Below are 19492 nucleotides of genomic sequence, written 5' to 3'. Positions count from 1 at the left end.
TAATTAGGCTAGTACTTTTCTTCCCTATTCTCTTTAGTGCGGTTATATTATTCATTTTTAATACAGTATGTTCATTTGTTTCTATTTGTATTCCTTTTTATTTTTATTTTTTTGTTTTACAGAGAGAGAGAGAGCCAGAGAGAGGGATAGATAGGGACAGACAGACAGGAATGGAGATAGATGAGAAGCATCAATCCTCAGTTTTTTGTTGTGACACCTTAGTTGTTCATTGATTGCTTTCTCATATGTGCCTTGACCATGGGCCTACGGTAGACCGAGTAACCCCTTGCTTGAGCCATAGACCTTGGGTCCAAGCTGGTGAGCTTTGCTCAAACCAGATGATCCTGCGCTCAAGCCGGCGACCTCGGGGTCTCGAACCTGGGTCCTCTGCATCCCAGTCCGATGCTCTATCCACTGCGCCACCACCTGGTCAGGCTGTATTCCATTTTTTTTTTTATTCCTGCCTTCACCTCTACCCCTGTTTCCTGGTTAATTGTATATACATACATATATAGATTTCTATGTATTCATATGTATTTGGAAACATCACTGTGGTTCTGAGAGGGAAAGCTATACAAAAACTCAGAGGAGAGTTATTCCCTCCTCCTACTCCTATTACTCTGTCCCACATACTGTGGTTATTATTTCTGTAGTTTCTGGTTTATCCTTCCTATATTTCTTTTACACAAATAAGCAGCTAAATGTGTATTTTATTTTTAACTAATGTTATAATTTACATAATATAAAATTCACCTATTCTAAGTAATGTAGAAACTATGATTTTGGGTAAATTAGCTGGGTTGCCCAACCATTGCATAGTATAGTTTTCAAACATTTTCCTCATTTCAGTCAGATCCCCCATGGCCCTGTGCAGTCAATCCTTGTTTCCAGCCCCAACTCCAGGCAACCACTAATCTATTTTCTGTCTATAGATTTTCTTTTTCTGGAGATTTCATATAAAAGGAATCATACAATATGTAGTCTTTTGTATTTGTCTTTTTTCACAAAGCATAATGTTTTTGAGGTTCATCTATGTTGTAGCATTTATTGACATTTTATTCCTTTTAATTGTTGACTAGCATTCCATTGTATGGGTATACATATTTGGTATATATGGATATACATTACCAATTGATAGACATTTGGGTTGCTTCTACTTTTGAGCTATTATAAATAATTTTGCTATGAATATTCACCTGCAAATCATTGTGTGGACATAATTTTACATTTCTCTTGAATATATACCTAGGAGTAGAATTTCTGGATTATATGGTAAATTTATGTTCAACCTTTTAAGGAACTGCCAAATGTTTCCAAAGTGGCTTTGACATCTTATATTATCATCAGCCATGTATGAGGGTTCCCATTTCTTCTTATCCCTGCCAATACTTGTCTTTTTTATTGTAACTATTCTAGTGAGTGTGAAATAATATCTTATTGTAGTTTTAATTTGAATTACCCTAATAATTAATGATGTTGAGCATCTTTTCATGTACTTATTAGTCATTTACCTATCTTCTTTGGTAAAAGTCTATTCAGATCTTTTGCCCATTCTAAAATTGAATTGTTTTCTTATTAATATGTTGTAAGAATTATTTGTAAATCCTTTATAAAGCATGTGATTTGCCAGTATTTTCAACCAATCTGTGGCCTGTCTTCATGTTCTTTTTTTTTTGTATTTTTCTGAAGCTGGAAACGAGGAGAGACAGTCAGACAGACTCCGCATGCGCCCAACTGGGATCCACCCGGCACGCCCACCAGGGGCGATGCTCTGCCCACCAGGGGCGATGCTCTGCCCCTCCGGGGCGTCGCTCTGCCGTGACCAGAGCCACTCTAGCGCCTGGGGCAGAGGCCAAGGAGCCATCCCCAGCCCCTGGGCCATCTTTGCTCCAATGGAGCCTTGGCTGTGGGAGGGGAAGAGAGAGACAGAGAGGAAAGGGGGGGGTGGAGAAGCAAATGGGCACCTCTCCTATGTGCCCCGGCCGGGGATCGAACCCGGGTCCCCTGCATGCCGGGCCGACACTCTACCGTTGAGCCAACCAGCCAGGGTCTGTCTTCATGTTCTTAATGGTGTCTTTTGAAGTGCAAAAATATTTAATTTTGATGAAGTCCAATTTATAAATTTTTAAATTTTGGAGTTTGTATTTGGTGTTGTATCTAAAAAATTTTTACCTAACTCCAAGTTCTCAAAGATTTTCTCATAAAAGCTTTATATTTTCTCTTGAAAGTTTTACGGTTCTCTTACATTTAGGTCTCTAACCCATTTTGAGTTGATTTTTGTATGTAATGTGAGGCAAGGGCCTAAATTAATCTTTTTGCATATGAATATCCACTTGTCTCAGTACCATTTATTGAAAAGACTGTCATTTCTCTGGAAAAATTGTCTTATCACTTTTGTCTAAAATCAAGTGACTACAAATAAAAGGGTTTATTTCTTGACTCTCAATTCTGTTCCATCGATCCATATGTCTGTCTTTATGCCATACCACATACTGTCTTGATAACTGTCGCTATACAGTAAATGAAAATCTTCCAGTTTTCCTTTTTTCAAAATTGTTTTTGGTTCCTCTGAGTCTTTTGCATTTTCATATACATTTTAGGATAAGTTTATCAAGTTCTGCAAAAATAGCACGTTGGAATTTCATGTGTGTGTTCTTTTGTATCCCCTTGTTTTCTACACAAAGATGACATACTAACAATTCTCTTTTGCATTTTTCTTTTACTTAATAGTATATCCTAGAAACCACTCCAAATCAGTTCATAGAGATCTTTATCAATGTTTTTCTTTAACAGCTGCATAGAACTTCATTGAGTAAATGTGCCCTAATTCTTCAACTCTCCGATGTGTGGGCATCTAGGTTAGGTTTAATATTTTGTAATTACAAATGCTGCAGTGAATAATCTTTTGCGTGTTTATTTTCCTCTTGTTGGAGATGTATCTTCAGGGTAGGTTCCTGGAAGAGGGATGGCTGGGTAAAAGGTAAATACATATTTCTCTATACTTAAGAAAGAGCATCTGTCTGGTTTACTTCTCTTTTTATTCCTCAGACATTGATGAATGTGAAAACGAACTCAAAGGCGGCTGTGTTCACGACTGTTTGAATATTCCAGGCAATTATCGCTGCACTTGTTTTGATGGCTTCATGTTGGCTCATGATGGTCATAATTGTCTTGGTAAGGAAAACGGTTGGAAGTGGCAATTCTCCTTTACCCTCTGGCCCTGTACCCCGTTTTTTTCCTTTGATGAAATACTCATTAAAACAAAAAGGGGATCAGAGACTTGTGTTTTCTGGTCCCCCTAGAAATCACACTCTCTGACAGAAAACCAGATCAAGTGTTTTAGTTTTTATTGTGAACATTCATAATATGAACCCTCCAATAGTCCAAGGAGATAGGCGGGCATCATCATTTACTACTTACATTGACTTGTCCCCTTTAAGGTCTTTGATTTTGTGTTAAAAGAGTCCTGATTTATAACCATTTCTTTAATGTTTGTAAGTGCCTCTATTCTAAAGTTAGGTAAAACTTCTTGTCCTGCAGACTCCAAGTGTGTGCCTGAATCTCATCCAGATAGACCCCTCCCCTCTTCTTTCTTGAAGTAGAGAGAAATTCAAACAGAAACCTTCCATCAACATCCTCCTAAGAATCCACTAAACAGAAACATCTGTTGGAGTTTAAGTCCCTGAGTTACGGATTGCAGAGAGTGGTGTTTATGTGGCTTCTTATGCCAGAAATAAAACAGAACTTGGAAATACCGAGTGATTGGGTAGAGTTGCGTGTTAGATAGTCTTAGAGCATGTAGTTTGTGGTCTGTTTACATTTTAAGGCTGGCGTTATCAGTTGTATAGGAGGACATCAATGGAAACAAATGGCACCAGATTCCTTTGACACTGATGACCCTTCCTATGGCTGACCCACTTGTCCACTTGGTTGACCAAGGAGCAACTTAAGCCAGGCCCTGACTGTGGGGACAGCCATTCAGGTGCTCGCTTACAGTGCAGTGGGAATAGCCACGTGACCAAATTCTTTGAGACCAGTCTAACAGTGACAGACAAGTACAGGCAGAATTTGTACTTTGTGTGAAGTATTTTCCTTTGGGACTCACTACTCATATGATCTTTATCCACTTCAGTGTCACCTGGAGCCTCATCCTGATGTAAATTCTGTCCTTTCCTGTCTGTGCCCTGTACAAGAGGTCAGGCTTCAGGTCAGACCACTTGGCTGGATCAAGGCCTGGAAGATCACTGAGTCCTCTTTCAGACTTCCTACGCCATCAGTACATAAAAAAGGCACATTAGGGGGACAGTCCTGAGAACAAGCAGTACATTGAGATTAATTAAAAATCAAAAAAATGAAATGACTTTTAGTGCATAATTTGTCAGGGAGTATTCAGTATATTTGTGTAGTTTGTTGTTGATTTTTATTTAGTTTTTACCATTTTCTGGGGGAAATCTCACATTTCCCTTTGATTTGCTGACAGTGGCATTGTGAGGATTTATATCTGATGGCAGTTATGCCAACTGTCATCGCAGTTATGGTCAAACACACAGCCTGGGAGAAGTGTGAGCTTCCTAAGAACAAGAAGCTGCACCATCCAGGAGTTCAGGACCCAGGCCAGGGTTGGGTGGGGTGGTTCAGAGTACAGCCCTGTTCAGCAATCCTGAGGCCTGGAGTCTTTCCTTGCCTGGCTGCTAACCCGAACATTTTATCAGTCTTTCTCCATTTGCCGTCCTTATAGGTCTCTTGTGGGTTTGGTAGCAAGGACTTGCCTTGCAGAAAGATCCTGAGCATCCACTGACTGTATCTGAATAGGCTAAGGGTTCTTTAAAAGGAAGGCAATGGAAAATAAAGTGGTACATTAAGAATCGCAGGACCAGCACACGTAGAGACTTCTCTGCCAGTTAAAGGTGAAAGAGCCAAAGCATTTTGCGACCAGAAAGAAACGGAGCCATAACTTTCAAGTAGTGGCAGTTTCCTGTATTCTCTGGGATGCACCCTCACCTTTCCTGAGCCCCCTGACCACATACTAGCCACAACTATATATATTAGCCAGAATCTACAAAGTGCAAACACCACTGAGCTCTGGCACTGGCCCCAGAGTCCTCCAAGTTCTAAATGCCTGTGAGCCTGAAAAATGAAACTCAGCTCTTCCACGCCGCTCACCCCACCTGAATTCAGTTTCTGTTTACTTGAGTGTCTGGATACAGGGCCTAGTTCTTCGGTTTTGTAGCCGTGGTTCCCCACTTGGGCTGCATATTGGGATCACTTAAGAAGTTTAAAACAACACCCTGGCCTAGGTCTCATCCAAGACTAATTCTGTCAGTGTCTCGGGAGGTGGGTCCAAGCCTCGGGGTTCTAACATGCAGCCAGGGTTGTAAAACACTGTTTTATAGTCTGGAGAAACTCACCAACCTGGCGATATAGATGTATGCCTGCAAACACTCACACTCTGTACTGTTCAATCAGAATGCATCCCCTAATGTAATGACACACATTTCTGATTGCTCTGGAGAAAAGGATAGCGGGTTAAACAGGGAGTGCGGTGTGGCGGCCCAGAGCAGGCACACCTTCGCCCAAGAGCAACCCGGGGATTTGGTGTTCAGGGAAACATCTGTCCAGCTCACTGTGAGTACTCAACGGAGGAACACCTAGGCCAGGTGTGTTCCAGCATGGCTCATCCTCCGGAATGTGCTCCCTTCACCCCTTGGCACAAAGAAGGGCATGTTTGTTAGGCTTTAGGGGATGGCTCGAGTCCCATCAGTTTAGAAAGGCATCTGCTCGGGAGTGTGGGAAGACTGAAGACTGTCAGATCTGAAGCTTGAAACCAGATAATAGATATTTAAATGTGAGTTTTCTTGTTATGGATGTGCCCAGGAGCTAGTGATAGGCACATGGGAAAGCAGGCTGGAGAAAATAAAGTGCCTTCTCTGAGCCTCTGTCGTGTCTGAGACTTTTCTGGAAGTTTCCTCTTCCTCAGCTCTGGTGAAGCTGTGCTCTCCTGCTTGCTTGCTTGTTCGTGCATCAGGCAGTCAGGTGCCGCTGCAGGCTCCAGGGCTGGGCTGAGTAAAACACAGGAGTTTGCAGCCTGTTGGAGATGGATAAGTAAAAGATTTTGAGGAGTCAAGAATGCAAATTAAAAAGATTTTGAGAATGCAGTGCGGTACATATATTGATGTAGCCATGTGGGTATGACCCAGTGGGAGGAAAGTCTCCTGATCCCCCTCCTCCCCGCCCTGCCCTGAGGGTGTGTTTCTGCTGTGTTTGTTCCCTGTGTTTCTGATGGCCCCTTCTCTGGGGCTCCTGCCTGTTGTATCCTTCCAAGTTCTACCTCTGCATCCCCTTTCTGTTCCCCCGTCTCCCTTCCCACACTCCTGCCTTCAGCTTTCCCCTGTCCATTCACCTTTATCAGACCATCGTGAGTAAATGGTTTTCAAAGCTGTCTTTACAGCACCAGGCTTAGGTTCCTCACCACCTGCTGGACATAGCCCCGAAGGCCAGCACCTCCAGCTATCACCTCCCTGCTGGGGTGGAGCCGACCAGCTCTCCACCCCCATCTCTTTACCCAGTGCTGCCCTTCCCCAAGTTTCTTGGCCACCCTACCAGATGCCCACATGGCTCCCCGCCCTGCAGCACCTGTACACAGTCCTCTTTTATTTCTTCCCTCCTAGGCAGCCCGAGAGCCAGGCCCCAGGGCCAGTCCCTCACTAGTATCAGAAGTAGCTGTTTCAGACACTTGTGTGAAGCCGGACTCCCAGGTCTTCGATCCTTCCCCTTCCCTGTGTCCTGCCTTCAGCCACTGCGTTATTCTTCCCAATCTCACCATGTCACCCCAGTTCCAGTGGTCCCCAACTGCCTCCCAAATGAAGTAGGACCTTCTTTGCTTGTTATTCAAGATCCTCTGCAGTGTGACCCCAAATCTATCTACAGCTCTGTCTCCTGTAACTTCTCTGCTTGTACCTAAGCTCCAGCCCAGTGGAATAATCCGCCGTTATCTGAGCAGACTCCCCAGCCTGCCCCCGCTCACGCTCCTCCCGCCTAGAATCCCTTCTCCTGATCAATCTTCTTCACCATGAAACCCATCCTGATACCCCACAGCCACACTGACCCCCCTTTCCTTTGTACCACCTCTTACCGTATCTCATAATTACCATATTTTTCGCTCCATAAGACGCACCTGACCATACGACACACCTAGGGTTTTAAGGAGGAAAATAAGAAAAAAAAATATTCTGAACCTAATGGTGTGTTAAAATATTTAATAAAATACCATACTTTTCACCCCATAAGATGCACCGGCATTTTCCCCTCCACTTTTGGAGGAAAAATACGGTACGTGCACATTTGTCTCTCCCTGCCCTGAAGAGCACGCTCTCAGAGCGAAGGAATATGATCTTACACTTCTGTTTTACTGCTTCCGTGAGCACGTGCTTGGGAGAGAGATGATCTTGTGTGCATGGAGAAGGCCTCTTTTAAGCAAACCCCGTGAGGGTTGGTTAATCATCTAGGGGTCCCATTGGCTTCTGTGATGCAGCGACCAGAAGAGGGACTTTATCTCTGTTTAGTAGGAGTCCCTGAGCTGCTGGGTGGGGTGGTTGGAACAGTGCACTAAAGCAAAGGCTAAGCCTTCTCCCTCGCCTCCCCGGACAGATGTGGACGAGTGCCTGGAGAACAATGGTGGCTGCCAGCACACCTGTGTCAACGTCATGGGGAGCTACCAGTGCCGCTGCAAGGAGGGGTTTTTCCTGAGTGACAATCAGCACACATGCATCCACCGCTCCCAAGGTACCTTCGCTCTGCTGTGGCTGGGGAGTAGGGATGGGGGGCAAGGTCATCTCTGAGAATCCTCCCCATGCCCAGTGACTTTAGAAGGGAGCATGGGCTACGGAAAGTCTGGGGCCCAAGTTTCTACTACTGGGTAACTGCGGGCAAGTCATGTTAGCTTCACCTTGTTCACCTGGCAGCATACGCAGGTGAGCTCTGAGATCTCTTCAAACTCTCACATTCCCTGATTCTAATCTTTAAACAGAGTGCTTTTCAAACATGACTAGATGTCTCAGGAGAAATGGACAATCTGCCAAGTTTTTAAAAAATGTGCTGCAAACCGCAACACCAAGTGTGAGCCTGCTCCTTGCTTGGGGTGAGTGGGAAAGGGCTGGAGCCTTCCCCTGGAGACTCCAGGGCTTTGCCCTGCTTTCAGCCCCAGGTTAGATCTGGCCTTCCCCGGGTTTTGTGTTTTTGAGCTCTGAGCCTCTGAGACTTCAGGGGTCAGGGGACTCCCTCCCCAGGCTGGGGTTCTCTGCACTATGGCTCTCTTCACCCATGTTACCACTTACCATTCCTCCATAAATTTGTAGAAAACTCTTCTGATGGCCTTCTTTCTGTTCTCTCTGCTTTGAATTCATACCTTTTTTTATTTTCTCTATTGGTTCAGTGGACTCTGAGGGAGAGGCATGGGGTACATTTGGCCAATCCACCACTTTTAACCAAAGAATGTGCTTTTAATTCTCCTCTGCTCTTTCTTAAGTCAAATAATCACAGTTTGGTGGCTGCATTTCTTCTCCCAGGGTTGCCTGTGCCTCCTTTCAAAAGAAGTGCCCTACACATTAGACTATTAACTCTTTTTGGACCATGTTGCTTATTCATTTGCATAATTTAAGAATAAGGCCATTTTAAGTTCTTCTTTTATTGAATCACCAATTTGTGGGTATATTACTTTAATTGTGGTTTCAGTGACTTTTCATGGGTTTCTTTGTGGAAGATGATTTTTGCCTCATTTCCTAAGAGTGACGGTTCCTTCCTTACACCCAACGAGAAAGCTTGTTTGGGTCCCGAGGATGGTCCGAGGAAGCTGGGGCTGGTGGGGCTGGGGGCTGTTACCAGCCCAGCCTGCTCACTGTCCATATTGGGCACAGTAGCCTCACACCCAGGCTCCAATCAGGCGGCTCTCTCTCATGCAGACTTGGTAAGGTAGCAGCTGGGTTTCATTGTCCTGCCGACCTGGACTCTTCGGTGAGCTCTGCTTCTGGTGCAAGGCAGAACTGAGATGCCAGCGGCACAAATAAGCTGGATCTCAGAGCATCTTCCTTTTTGTTGTTTAGGGCTGCTTCCTGAGAAGTCACTCTTCAGGGGTTCTCTTCAGGAGATGGGGAGAGAGTTGGGGACCTGTAAGTCAAGCCAGTGCTTGAACACCCCCAGGGTGGACCCCACCCACTCACAAAGCCACTGTCCTCCCTTACCCTTGCACTTCCAGAGTGGTGGCCCTCTCTCCCCCGCGGGCAAGCCCCCGGGCTGATTACTGACACAGGCTCCTCATAACAGTAGTAACTACAAAAGCAGTTCCTTTCCATAATCTGTGTTTTCTAAATCTTCTACCATTCAGACATTCTTGGGACCCCTGAAGAGTATTTAAAATGAACGTATTTGTCTGGAGCTAAAACCAAAACCCAAGAATTCGAGTTGTGGTCTGGAAGCGCTCCCTGTGATTTTCTGTTGTGTTTCAACCTGATGGCTTGGCAAATTCACGTCGGCGTGTGCCAACAGACTATAGCACTCTGTAACCGAGGCCCCTTCCGTCCCGGGCGTAGCTCTTCAAACCCAACAGCCTCTCAGCAGTGTTCCTTGAGGATTTCCTCCCTGACATGCATGTTTTAAACCCTTAGAAAGTGTATTAAAATAGACTTTAAAACCCACAGTTGATACTCAGAAAAGCGTTAAAAGAAGGTAACACCTCCAGCTAGCATTTTCTAGCGTTGCTGTTGTTTTTAATAATTATTTACTAAATGTTCTTCAAGGTAGGGGAATCTTACTAGCTGATTCTGAGGAAAAACTCAAGCTACTGATTTTTTTTTTTTTAAATTTTTAGAGACCCCAAAGCTCTGACAGAGCAACTGTGTGTTTTCACCCGTGGAGTGGGGGTAGGCCGGAGAGACCCCGCCCAGCCCGCCTTTGTCCCTATTCAGGGGTGCTCAGGCGCTCAGAATGAGCATTCCCCCTCTGTTTTGTCTCCTCTGAGAATATTTTTAGATGTTTGTACTGCAGCCTTTTCAGAGTAGCGGGGAAGGTGTCAGGGCAGCCAGGAAGGGGCTGTGCGCTCAGCAGGGCCCGTTTCCCCCTTTCTTCTGGCCCTGCTGCTGAGGCATGTATTTATATTTGGTTTCCAGAGTATTCTTCATGAGCTCCTGAGCCTGGGGACCTCCAGAATAGGGCGTTTCTAACGTTTCTGAGCTGTTTCCCTCCTGTTGAACTAAGAGCTCTAAACTTGACTGCCAGGCCCATTTCTGGGGGATCCAGGACTGTGGATGGCTGGGCCTCCCAGTTTGGACCAGATTCACCTGCTTCCCCTAGCAGCGGTCTTGTTTTGAGTCAGGGTGCTCTGAAAAGCTTTCAGTCACCTCCTAAAAGCCCTCAGCATCTCCAGAGCCATTTAAGTCTTTGTTATCTCCTGGTAAGTTTAGGTCTAGCTTGATATGACATGACCTCAAGGGGCAACTTTTTTGTATATCTCCACGGCATCTGACACACTGTTTCTTATGAAATATTTCTTGTGTAAATGAATCGCTCTGCAGCAGTAAAGGTCACTTTGTAAATATCTTAACAGACTTATAAACAGAGTGAAAAAGAAGAAAAAGAAGCAGTTGACCTGTTAGGGGAGTGTGTTTTGCAGGTGTTGCTGCCCATTTCTTGAGTACATTATGTCTACCCCTAGGTGCTCCTGGCGCGTGTCATTTTAAAGGTTCTGCTGACCCGAGGATAAATGTAATGCTTGCTGTGCCTTCCTAGGAGGACAGGACACTGCTTCCGAAGGCAGCTCTCACCTCCTGTGCCATCTTGGCACCAGGAGAAAATAATGTCTTCAGAAATCACCAGCGGGAGCACCGAGAGCTTTTCCCTGATCATGCAAGCCTTGTTCTGTTGTAATGGACGGCAGCCCTTGGCATGGGTGCATGCCAGCAACTTCCAGCAGATCGAGTGCTGGAGTTCAAACAGCTCATAACTGTCAGATAAAAGCCAAGATGGTTTCAGGAGAGGATGGGATGTTTTAACTGTTGCACTGCCTTTTGGAATAGGAATGACATCTATTGGTATTAAAATAATTATTCTGGGGAAGCACAGATCAGTAGCTCTGTAGTAGAATTGGAGAGAGGTGACTTTTGACTTCATTAAAACCAAGTGGGTAAGGTTTCAGGGGCACAAGACAGAACAGAAGAGTGTGGGGCCCTAGAGAAGTTGAATGAAAACCTTTTGTACTTATGTTTAAAACAGTGTTACTTCCAGGATTAGAAAGTGCCTTGTTAGTGGAGAGCCAATGAGGACAAAATCTCTACTTTCAAAGATGTTTTAGAATTGCATTGCATGAATATGTACTTAGTGCAGTAATGTACAACTTCTGGCGAACCATGTCAACCCAATAAGTTAAAAAAAAAGCACAACAGACTAAGCTGATGTTTTGAGAATACTCTTGGGTGTGATAATAGTTCCTTCAGAGGGCTGGCAGGTGTCAAGGGCTTAATGGGTTTTGAGCTGAGGCACAATGCTGGCAAAGCACTGTGTGTGTTAAACCATCCTGGAAAACAGCCACTTGTCCCTCTTCCTGCCACCCTTACCACAAGATTAGGCCTAATGAAACTTCTAGTATACCCTAAAGAATTATACAGCAGCCAAAGCAAACCACAGGAAGGAGGTCTCCCTCTGTTTTCTTTGTTATTGTGTTGTTATTGTATGACACTGTTAGAGGCTTGTGCCCCAAGCCCTCTGAGAGGGGGGCCCAGGGAAAAACTAGAGTGGTCACAAAAAGAGGTCCCTGGGCAGTTGTCCATGTGTTGGTGCCAAAATACAGTAGTTACAGTCACTTCCCTAGTGTGGATTTGGTGGAGGTAGAGAGAAGGGTGAGAATTTTCTGAAAATCATCTTTAAGAGTCTGTGAAAACATTGGGACTCTTCCTCAGCCTATCTGCAGTTTTCATAGGGATGCTCTCCTGTCCTCTTTGCATTCTTGATCAGCATTGGTGACAGTCCCTGGGGTCAGCAGGCTGATTTCACACTCAGCAGAGAGCTCTTGGTGGGGGCTTTCTTTTCAGTTTACTGGGGGGGGGCTCCTACTTCTTTTAGAGAATTGAGACATCTCTTGGGGACATAAGAAATACTTCATGTCTCTGTTAATTGACCTGCTTGGATTTTAATGACATGTTCTTTTAAAATATGGGGCTGCTGGAGACTCAGGCAGGCGGGTCTGGGGCTCGCCCTGCTCATGTGCTACTCTGTTTCGCAGAGGGTCTGAGCTGCATGAATAAGAATCACGGCTGTAGTCACATCTGCAAGGAGGCTCCAAGGGGCAGTGTGGCCTGCGAATGTAGGCCTGGTTTTGAGCTGGCCAAGAACCAGAGAGACTGCATCTGTAAGTACAGCCTGGCACACCCCCATGCTGGGAACCCTCCTACCCCAGAGGTTGTCGTTGGCAGCCTGCACCAGAAATGCCACCTCACGGCACAGCAGCAGCAGCAGCAGCAGCAGCAGGGAAGGCAGTTGGCATGAGACACTGACCTCCATTGAGTACTCAGGTCACTCACTGCACAAGGGGAGTCCCCCAAAGGGCAGGGAAATGGTGTTTTTTAAAGGAACTAATCAGAAGGAAATGAAATTCAGGAGTAAGGAGTGCTAATGTTGGGGGCTGGGTACCCCCATTCCCACAGAAAAAATCCGATTTCCACATCTGGCAATCACAGCTCTCTTCTACCTGGTTTAGGCTTCTTTTATAATCCTGGTCCTCCTCTTCTTCCCTAAACACCGACTCTTTGCCTTTCAGAGAACAACCTTTATATTCTTTCATGCCCAACAGCCTTTTTCAAGCATTCCTCCCTTCCTAGCTTGGTGAATTCTCACTCAACTTTTAATATCCTGCCTGATTTCTAATAATGATAAGGGTGATGGCTACCTTTGGGGGAGCATTTATGATGTGCAAAGTCTTGTCCAAAGACATACCATGTCCCATTTAATTCTTATAATCATCACCCTACTAACTAAGTATTATTATCCTCAGTTTCAGTTGAGAAAATTGTGGAGGAGGGAAGGCAACAAGATCACACAGTGGATAAGTAAAAACATTAAGATTCAAGTGTCAGTCTGCCTAGCTCCAGAGCCCCGCTCTTAGCTACCATGCTGTTCTGCCTCAGAATCCGCCCTGATGGCCTCAGACGGGGCAGCCATTTTGTATTTTGGCTCCCATGGCAGAGAGTCGTTTGTAGGGTATGACGCTCTGGCTTCAATTGTGTATTTATGTGTGTCTCCCCAACTCTGCGGCCCTCCAAGTTGGGACCTTGTCTTATTTTTGCCTCTTAGTTTTCTCCTGGTTCCTACCACAGGATGTGCTCAGTCCACGTTTTTAAATTAAGGAGCAAATAAATGGTGTGCACAGTCGGGACACAGCTGCCACACAATGATGAAATATAAGAATAAAACTCCATTGGGTAATAAAAAACAACTGGCCGTTAAAGGTGTCCCTAAACCACTACTGATGCAAGAGGAGACACTAGGGTTTCCCTTTAGGAACTCTTCCCAAATCATGGACCTTCTAGAAGACCCCTGCCATGTGCTAGGGATGGTAGTTCACAATGAGTAGAACTTATTGGTTAAGCGATGAAGAGACAGCATTTTTTTTTAAGTCACTGCACTCCTCTTTATTTTTTTTACTTTTTTAATTGAGGTATAATTGACATTAAACATCGTATTAGTTTCAGATGTACAATATACACCTGACTTAATGTGAGACAGTTTCGTTGGTGAAAGATTTGTTCGGATGGTCTCCATCGCAAAGCAGGGCACGGCCTCGAAGCCACTAAACCAGGGCTGCCGCCACTACCAAAGAAAACAAGCTCCAGCAAACTTTGGGGTCCCCACAAGTGAGGCTGTCCCCGGGGGGCTTGCAGTGGTTGAGCAAGGTGAAGACCACTTAATCTGGCTCCAAAGGGAGGACCCAGGTCCTCCAAGACCTGTGCAGTGAGACTGTCAGCATCTCACAGTTTTTCAGGGACCAGCGGAATACCTGAAAGCTTATTTTTTAAAATTGTAAATGTTTTTAAGATGTCACTCCTCAGATAATGTTAAAATCATACCGAGGAAGAAAAAAAGGAAAAAACAAGATTCAGAATTCCACCATATAACCAGTGGTTTCACTTTTTTTTTCTAAGCAAGAGAGAGAGAGAGAGAGAGAGAGAGAGAGAGAGAGAGAGAAACAGACAGGGACAGAGAGGAGGGGAGGGAGAGGAGAAGCATCAACTCATAGTTGCAGCACCTTAGTTGTTCAATGATTTCTTTCTCATATGTGCCTTGACCGGGGGGCTCCAGCTGAGCCAGTGACCCCTTGCTCAAGCCAGTGACCTTGGGCTCCAGCCAATGACCTTGAGCTTCAAGCTAGTGAACTTTGGGCTCGAGCCAGCGACCATGGGGTCATCTTTATGATCCCACACTCAAACCGGCAAGCCCCACTCAAGCCACGGCCCCACGCTCAAGTCGGATGAGCCTGTACTCGAGCCAGTGACCTCGGGGTTTCAAGCCTGGGTCTTCAGGGTCCCAGGCCAACATTCTATCCACTGCTCCACCGCCTGATAGGCTTCACTTTCTCATATCCCTATTTAGTTGTTGTTCATAGGTATGTCACAGTTTTTACACAACTATAATCACAGAACAGTTTCTCACATCACAAATGTGCATAAAGTTATTTAAGTTAGAAAAATTACAAGCACCTATGTAATAATTCAAACAGTCTAAGAGCATGTAAAAAAAATAACTTTCCCCCTCCCATTGCCTTTGCCAGAGGTAACCACTGTTTGGTCTGATGGACAGATAGTTTTGTAGTTGGATTTTTTTTTTTGGCTTGTCATCAATGCATTCATACTTAGCCTTTGTAATCACTGGTTAATATACCAGTGATTTGCATTAACTGTGTGCAAAGAATCTGATTACCCACCTTTATAACTAATCCAGATGAAATCTGCCAAGAAAAATCCTAACACATATGTAGAAATTGAATATTGTCTGTTGTTCCAGACGTGAAGTGTTGTTGCATTTCCCAGAGCTGCAGTGCTGCATTAATATGTCAACTTCTGATAGAGCAAAGAAGTAGTCTCGAATCTTTTAGCATACTTTCCCTTAAACAGCGTACATCAACACTCCCTCTACCTTTCCATCTGCACCTTCTATATAATTTTGCTCAAATCTGTCACTCAGCATTTCTGCGTTTCACATGGGGACTCTGTTTGCATAGACAGAGACTGTCTGAGTCAACATGATCTCTTTTGTGCTCAGTGCCTCGCATGTACTAGGTGCTCAAATACTTGCTAAATGAGAATCAGAGTTCTGGAGCAAACATGGTCCTGGTTCCAGAAATCTCAGTGCTTTAAGTATTGACTTATTTTCCTTTCAGTGACTTGTAACCATGGAAATGGTGGGTGTCAGCACTCCTGTGAGGACACACCTGAAGGTCCAGAGTGTAGCTGCCATCCACAGTACAAGATGCATACAGATGGGAAGAGCTGCCTTGGTGAGTGGTGACCCCCATACTGGGTGAGGGTCTACCCCAGCAGGCCCAACCTGAACCCTGACCCACAATTAAGGGTGTTTAACGCCAGATGCAAGTGTTTTAGTCCATTTGACCCCAAACGGGTCCTGTGCTGCTTCACATGTGGTAGTGGGACTATTCTAGGGAATGGGGGTCCCTCTTTCCATGTGCAACCTTTCACCTCTCCTGGACTAAGCTTCTCCTGACACTAGTATTCTGGAGACTGGACAACACATCCCAAGGGGCTGGCGCGACACAAAGTTTAACTTGCCGTTTGTGATGCCACGTGGCCTGCCTGGTCAGCAGGAGCCAGAGTTGCACATTTCCGGTGGGATGCCTGCCCCATCTTTCACAGTGTGTCCTTTGCTAACTCTGTTATAGGTTCTCTTGGCCCTGGAGTGAATCTGAAGCTTGCATTCCCTGGTGTTCCTTTGGTCAGTGCAATGTGCTTCAAAAAAATCTTTTCCATATTTAATGTTTCCTAAGGCTCTGCGCACATTTAGCATGTTTTGTTTCCCACAGAGCCTTCTTATGACACATTTTTATTGAGTGAACAGTCACATATCTTACATTGTTCTCATGTCTGGGGTTTCCAGAGAAGGGCTGTGCAGGGGGTGAATAGTCTGACTCATTTGGTCTGAGGACTGTGCTCTGTTGCATTTCTTGCAGAGCAAGAGGACACTGCCCCGGAGGTGACGGAGAGCAACGCCACATCAGTGGCGGATGGGGATAAACGGGTGAAACGGCGGCTGCTCATGGGTAGGCGCTTCACTGACTCTTCCCTGGCCACTGTCACTGTCCATTTCCCTCCCCAACTTACTACATCAGGCCTGAACCTGGCACTCACGTGCCCTTAGACCAGCTGACTGGGGCCAGCAGCTCCTGACAGGCCAGGCTGTGTCTGATCTTCGCCCACTGTTGTTGCTTAGTCACCACCCATGACCCTGGTTTGTGGGAAGAGCACCGGCCCAGCCATCAGCACAACCGCATCCCAGTGCTGCTCCAACTAGTGCGACACCTGGGTCCACTGCCCTGAGCCTCCATCTCTAGTCTTTCTTTAAAATAGATGGAATAAGACCTGCTTCTCAGAGTTGTCAGGAAACTCAGTTAAGATAATAATATGCACAAGTGCCCCGAGCCCAAAGCCTGGGACTTAGTGGGTGGTCAGTAACATTCAGTTCCTCAGCAGGTCAGTTCCCGTCCTTCCCAGTCACTGTGCCCAGAGAGGCACTTCGGCCGCCCCTCGCTTCGCACAGTGAGGTGTCTGTTAGTTTTGTCCACTGAGTCTCTCCTATGAAGCCTGTACTTCGGCCCAGGTTAAGGTCCGGAGGGAGGAATGGAGAAGAGTGCCAGTTGTCTGTGGGACACGGGTGGGCCTGCCAGCAGGTCCGACAGTGGAACTGGAGATGACAGAAGCAGAGGCAGTGGCTCTGGGCATGAGAATCAGACAGAGACTCTGACCCATTTTTATTCTGGAGGAAGCTTGGTGTGGCTTAAACAAAACCTGTTTTTGCTAGCTTTTGGATTTAGCAGTCAGGTAAATTGTTGAGCAGCCATTGGTCACCAGGCAGGTGACATTTCTGAGCTCTTTTCTGCCCTATTAGAGTTATTGTTTCTGATTGTCTCAAATCAAAATAGCCCATATGAATAATATAAAAATTTAAGTAGCACTATGAAGCTTGTAATGAAATACATTCTTCCCTTGTCTGCTAATTTGCCATTCCCTTGTCCCATTGGCCAGAGGCAACAATTTTTATTTTTATTTTTTGTATTTTTCTGAAGTTGGAAACGGGGAGGCAGTCAGACAGACTCCCGCATGTGCCCAACCAGGATCCACACGGCATGCCCATCAGGGAGCAATGCTCTGCCCATCTGGGGCGTTGCTCTGTTGCAACCAGAGCCATTCTAGCGCCTGAGGCAGAGGCCATGGAGACATCCTCAGCACCCGGGCCAACTTTGCTCCATTGGAGCCTTGGCTGTGGGAGGTGAAGAGAGAGACAAAGAGGAAGGAGAGGGGGAGGGGTGAAGAAGCAGATGGGTGCTTCTCCTGTGTGCCCTGGCTGGGAATCGAACTCAGGACTCCTGCACACCAGGCTGACGCTCCATAACTGAGCAAACCAGCCAGGGCCCAGAGGCAACAATTTTTAATACTCCTAAGTTGTTTCCTCTCCTGACTTCCCTTCCCCATGTTTCTGAAAAGTGAGATCTATACACTTATTTCTTTTGTTTTCTAGTTTTATTGAAATATTCTACAGTTATTTCTTTCTTTTTTTTTTTTTTTTTTGTATTTTTCTTAAGCTGGAAATGGGGAGAGACAGTCAGACAGACTCCCGCATGTGCCCGACCGGGATCCACCTGGCACGCCCACCAGGGGGCGACACTCTGCCCACCAGGGGTCGATGCTCTGCCCCTCCGGGGCGTCGCTCTGTTGCGACCAGAGCCACTCTAGCACCTGGGGCAGAGGCCAAGAAGCCATCCCCAGTGCCCGGGCCATCTTTGCTCCAATGGAGCCTCGCTGCGGGAGGGGAAGAGAGACAGAGAAGAAGGAGAGGGGGAGGGGTGGAGAAGCAGATGGGTGCTTCTCCTGTGTGCCCTGGCCGGGAATTGAACCCAGGACTTCTGCACGCCAGGCCGATGCTCTACCACTGAGCCAACTGGCCAGGGCCATCTACAGTTATTTCTTGATGTGTCAGTTTTAGATATTAGCTTTGACTTCCTACTACAGACACTAAGTTGTAGTTCTGCCCCCCTTCCCCTCTCTCTACCCCCTCTCTCCCCCCCTCTCTCCCCCCTCTCTCCCCCTCTCTCTCCCCCCTCTCTCCCCCTCTCTCTCCCCCCCTCTCTCCCCCTCTCTCCCCCTCTCTCTCCCCCTCTCTCTCCCCCATACCCTTAGTATAGTGTTATCATGATTTAAATCAATATTATGTGTTTACATGATTGTGACTATGAATATCTAAATATGATTTACTCAAGAGACACATGAAGTTTTATGATTGTATTTTCTTTGTTTGCTTAGTTTTCTAAGTACCTCTTACCTGTTCTTTTGCAAATTTCTGGCAGAGCTCTAAAACCTTCTTCAATGTGTTCGAATACAGCAATTAACTTGCCAATTCCGCTCTCCTCTGAGGCTTCCACCTGCTCTGGTGGGGCCTGACCGTCCCTTTCCAACCAGCCTGCCGTTCCCCTCACTGCTCTCCTATTTGGGCAGATCTGACATCTTTTTTGTTAGTTTACTCGGGTAAATAGAGATTTTAAAAAAAACTTTGCATGCCTGAAGATGTCTTTATATTCCATATTCATCCTTCATGGACAAATTGGCTCAGTATAGAATACAGAGTTGGAAAGAATATTCCCTCAGAGTTTTGAATAGCACTCGATTGTTTGCAAGCATTCAGTGTTGTTTCAAGAAGTCTAAAGTCATTTTTATTCTTGATCCTTCATATGGAAACTTCATATGAAAGCTTCTCTCAGAAGTTTTTAGGGTCTTCTTGTCCTTGGGGATCTGAAATTTCACAATAATACCCCCCACTGTGGGACTTTTCCCTCCTGGTGTGCTGAGCACTCAGTTGGCCTTTTCAATATGGACATCTGAATCCACTGGTTCTGAAAAGTTCTTTTAAAAATCTTTACTTTTATTTATTTTTATTTTTATTATTATTTTTAATGAGAGAGAGAGAGAGAGAGGGAGAGGGGGAGAGGAAGAGAGGAAGGGAGAGAGATTAGAAGCATGAATTCATAGTTGTGGCACTTTAATTGTTCATTGATTGCTTCTTATATGTGCCTTGACCTGGGGGGGGGGCTCCAGTTGAGCCAATGACTCCTTGCTCATGCCAGCAACATTGGGCTCAAGCCAGCAACCTCTTGGGCTCAAACCAGCCATCATGGGATCATCTTGATCCCTGCTCAAGCAGGTAACCCCCATACTCAAGCTGGCGACCT

At 45.7% G+C, this 19492-nt stretch overlaps 1 protein-coding gene across 5 annotated transcripts in view; it reads left to right on the top strand.

Annotated features, from left to right (window-relative positions):
* Nucleotides 1–19492, top strand: part of SCUBE2 (signal peptide, CUB domain and EGF like domain containing 2) — a 78609-nt gene that overhangs the window by 6609 nt on the left and 52508 nt on the right. For all 5 annotated transcript variants that reach the window (XM_066250918.1, XM_066250916.1, XM_066250914.1 and 2 more), the window contains exons 3-7: nucleotides 3049–3174; nucleotides 7648–7782; nucleotides 12269–12394; nucleotides 15419–15535; nucleotides 16223–16312. In XM_066250918.1, coding sequence (XP_066107015.1) covers nucleotides 3049–3174; nucleotides 7648–7782; nucleotides 12269–12394; nucleotides 15419–15535; nucleotides 16223–16312 — 594 coding nt within the window. The remainder of the gene's footprint in view (nucleotides 1–3048; nucleotides 3175–7647; nucleotides 7783–12268; nucleotides 12395–15418; nucleotides 15536–16222; nucleotides 16313–19492) is intronic.

Source organism: Saccopteryx bilineata, chromosome 1 (genome assembly GCF_036850765.1).
Source record: "Saccopteryx bilineata isolate mSacBil1 chromosome 1, mSacBil1_pri_phased_curated, whole genome shotgun sequence".
NCBI classification, from domain to species: Eukaryota; Metazoa; Chordata; class Mammalia; order Chiroptera; family Emballonuridae; genus Saccopteryx; species Saccopteryx bilineata.
Note: the sequence above shows the minus strand (reverse complement) of the source record. Positions and strands in the feature narration are given on the sequence as shown.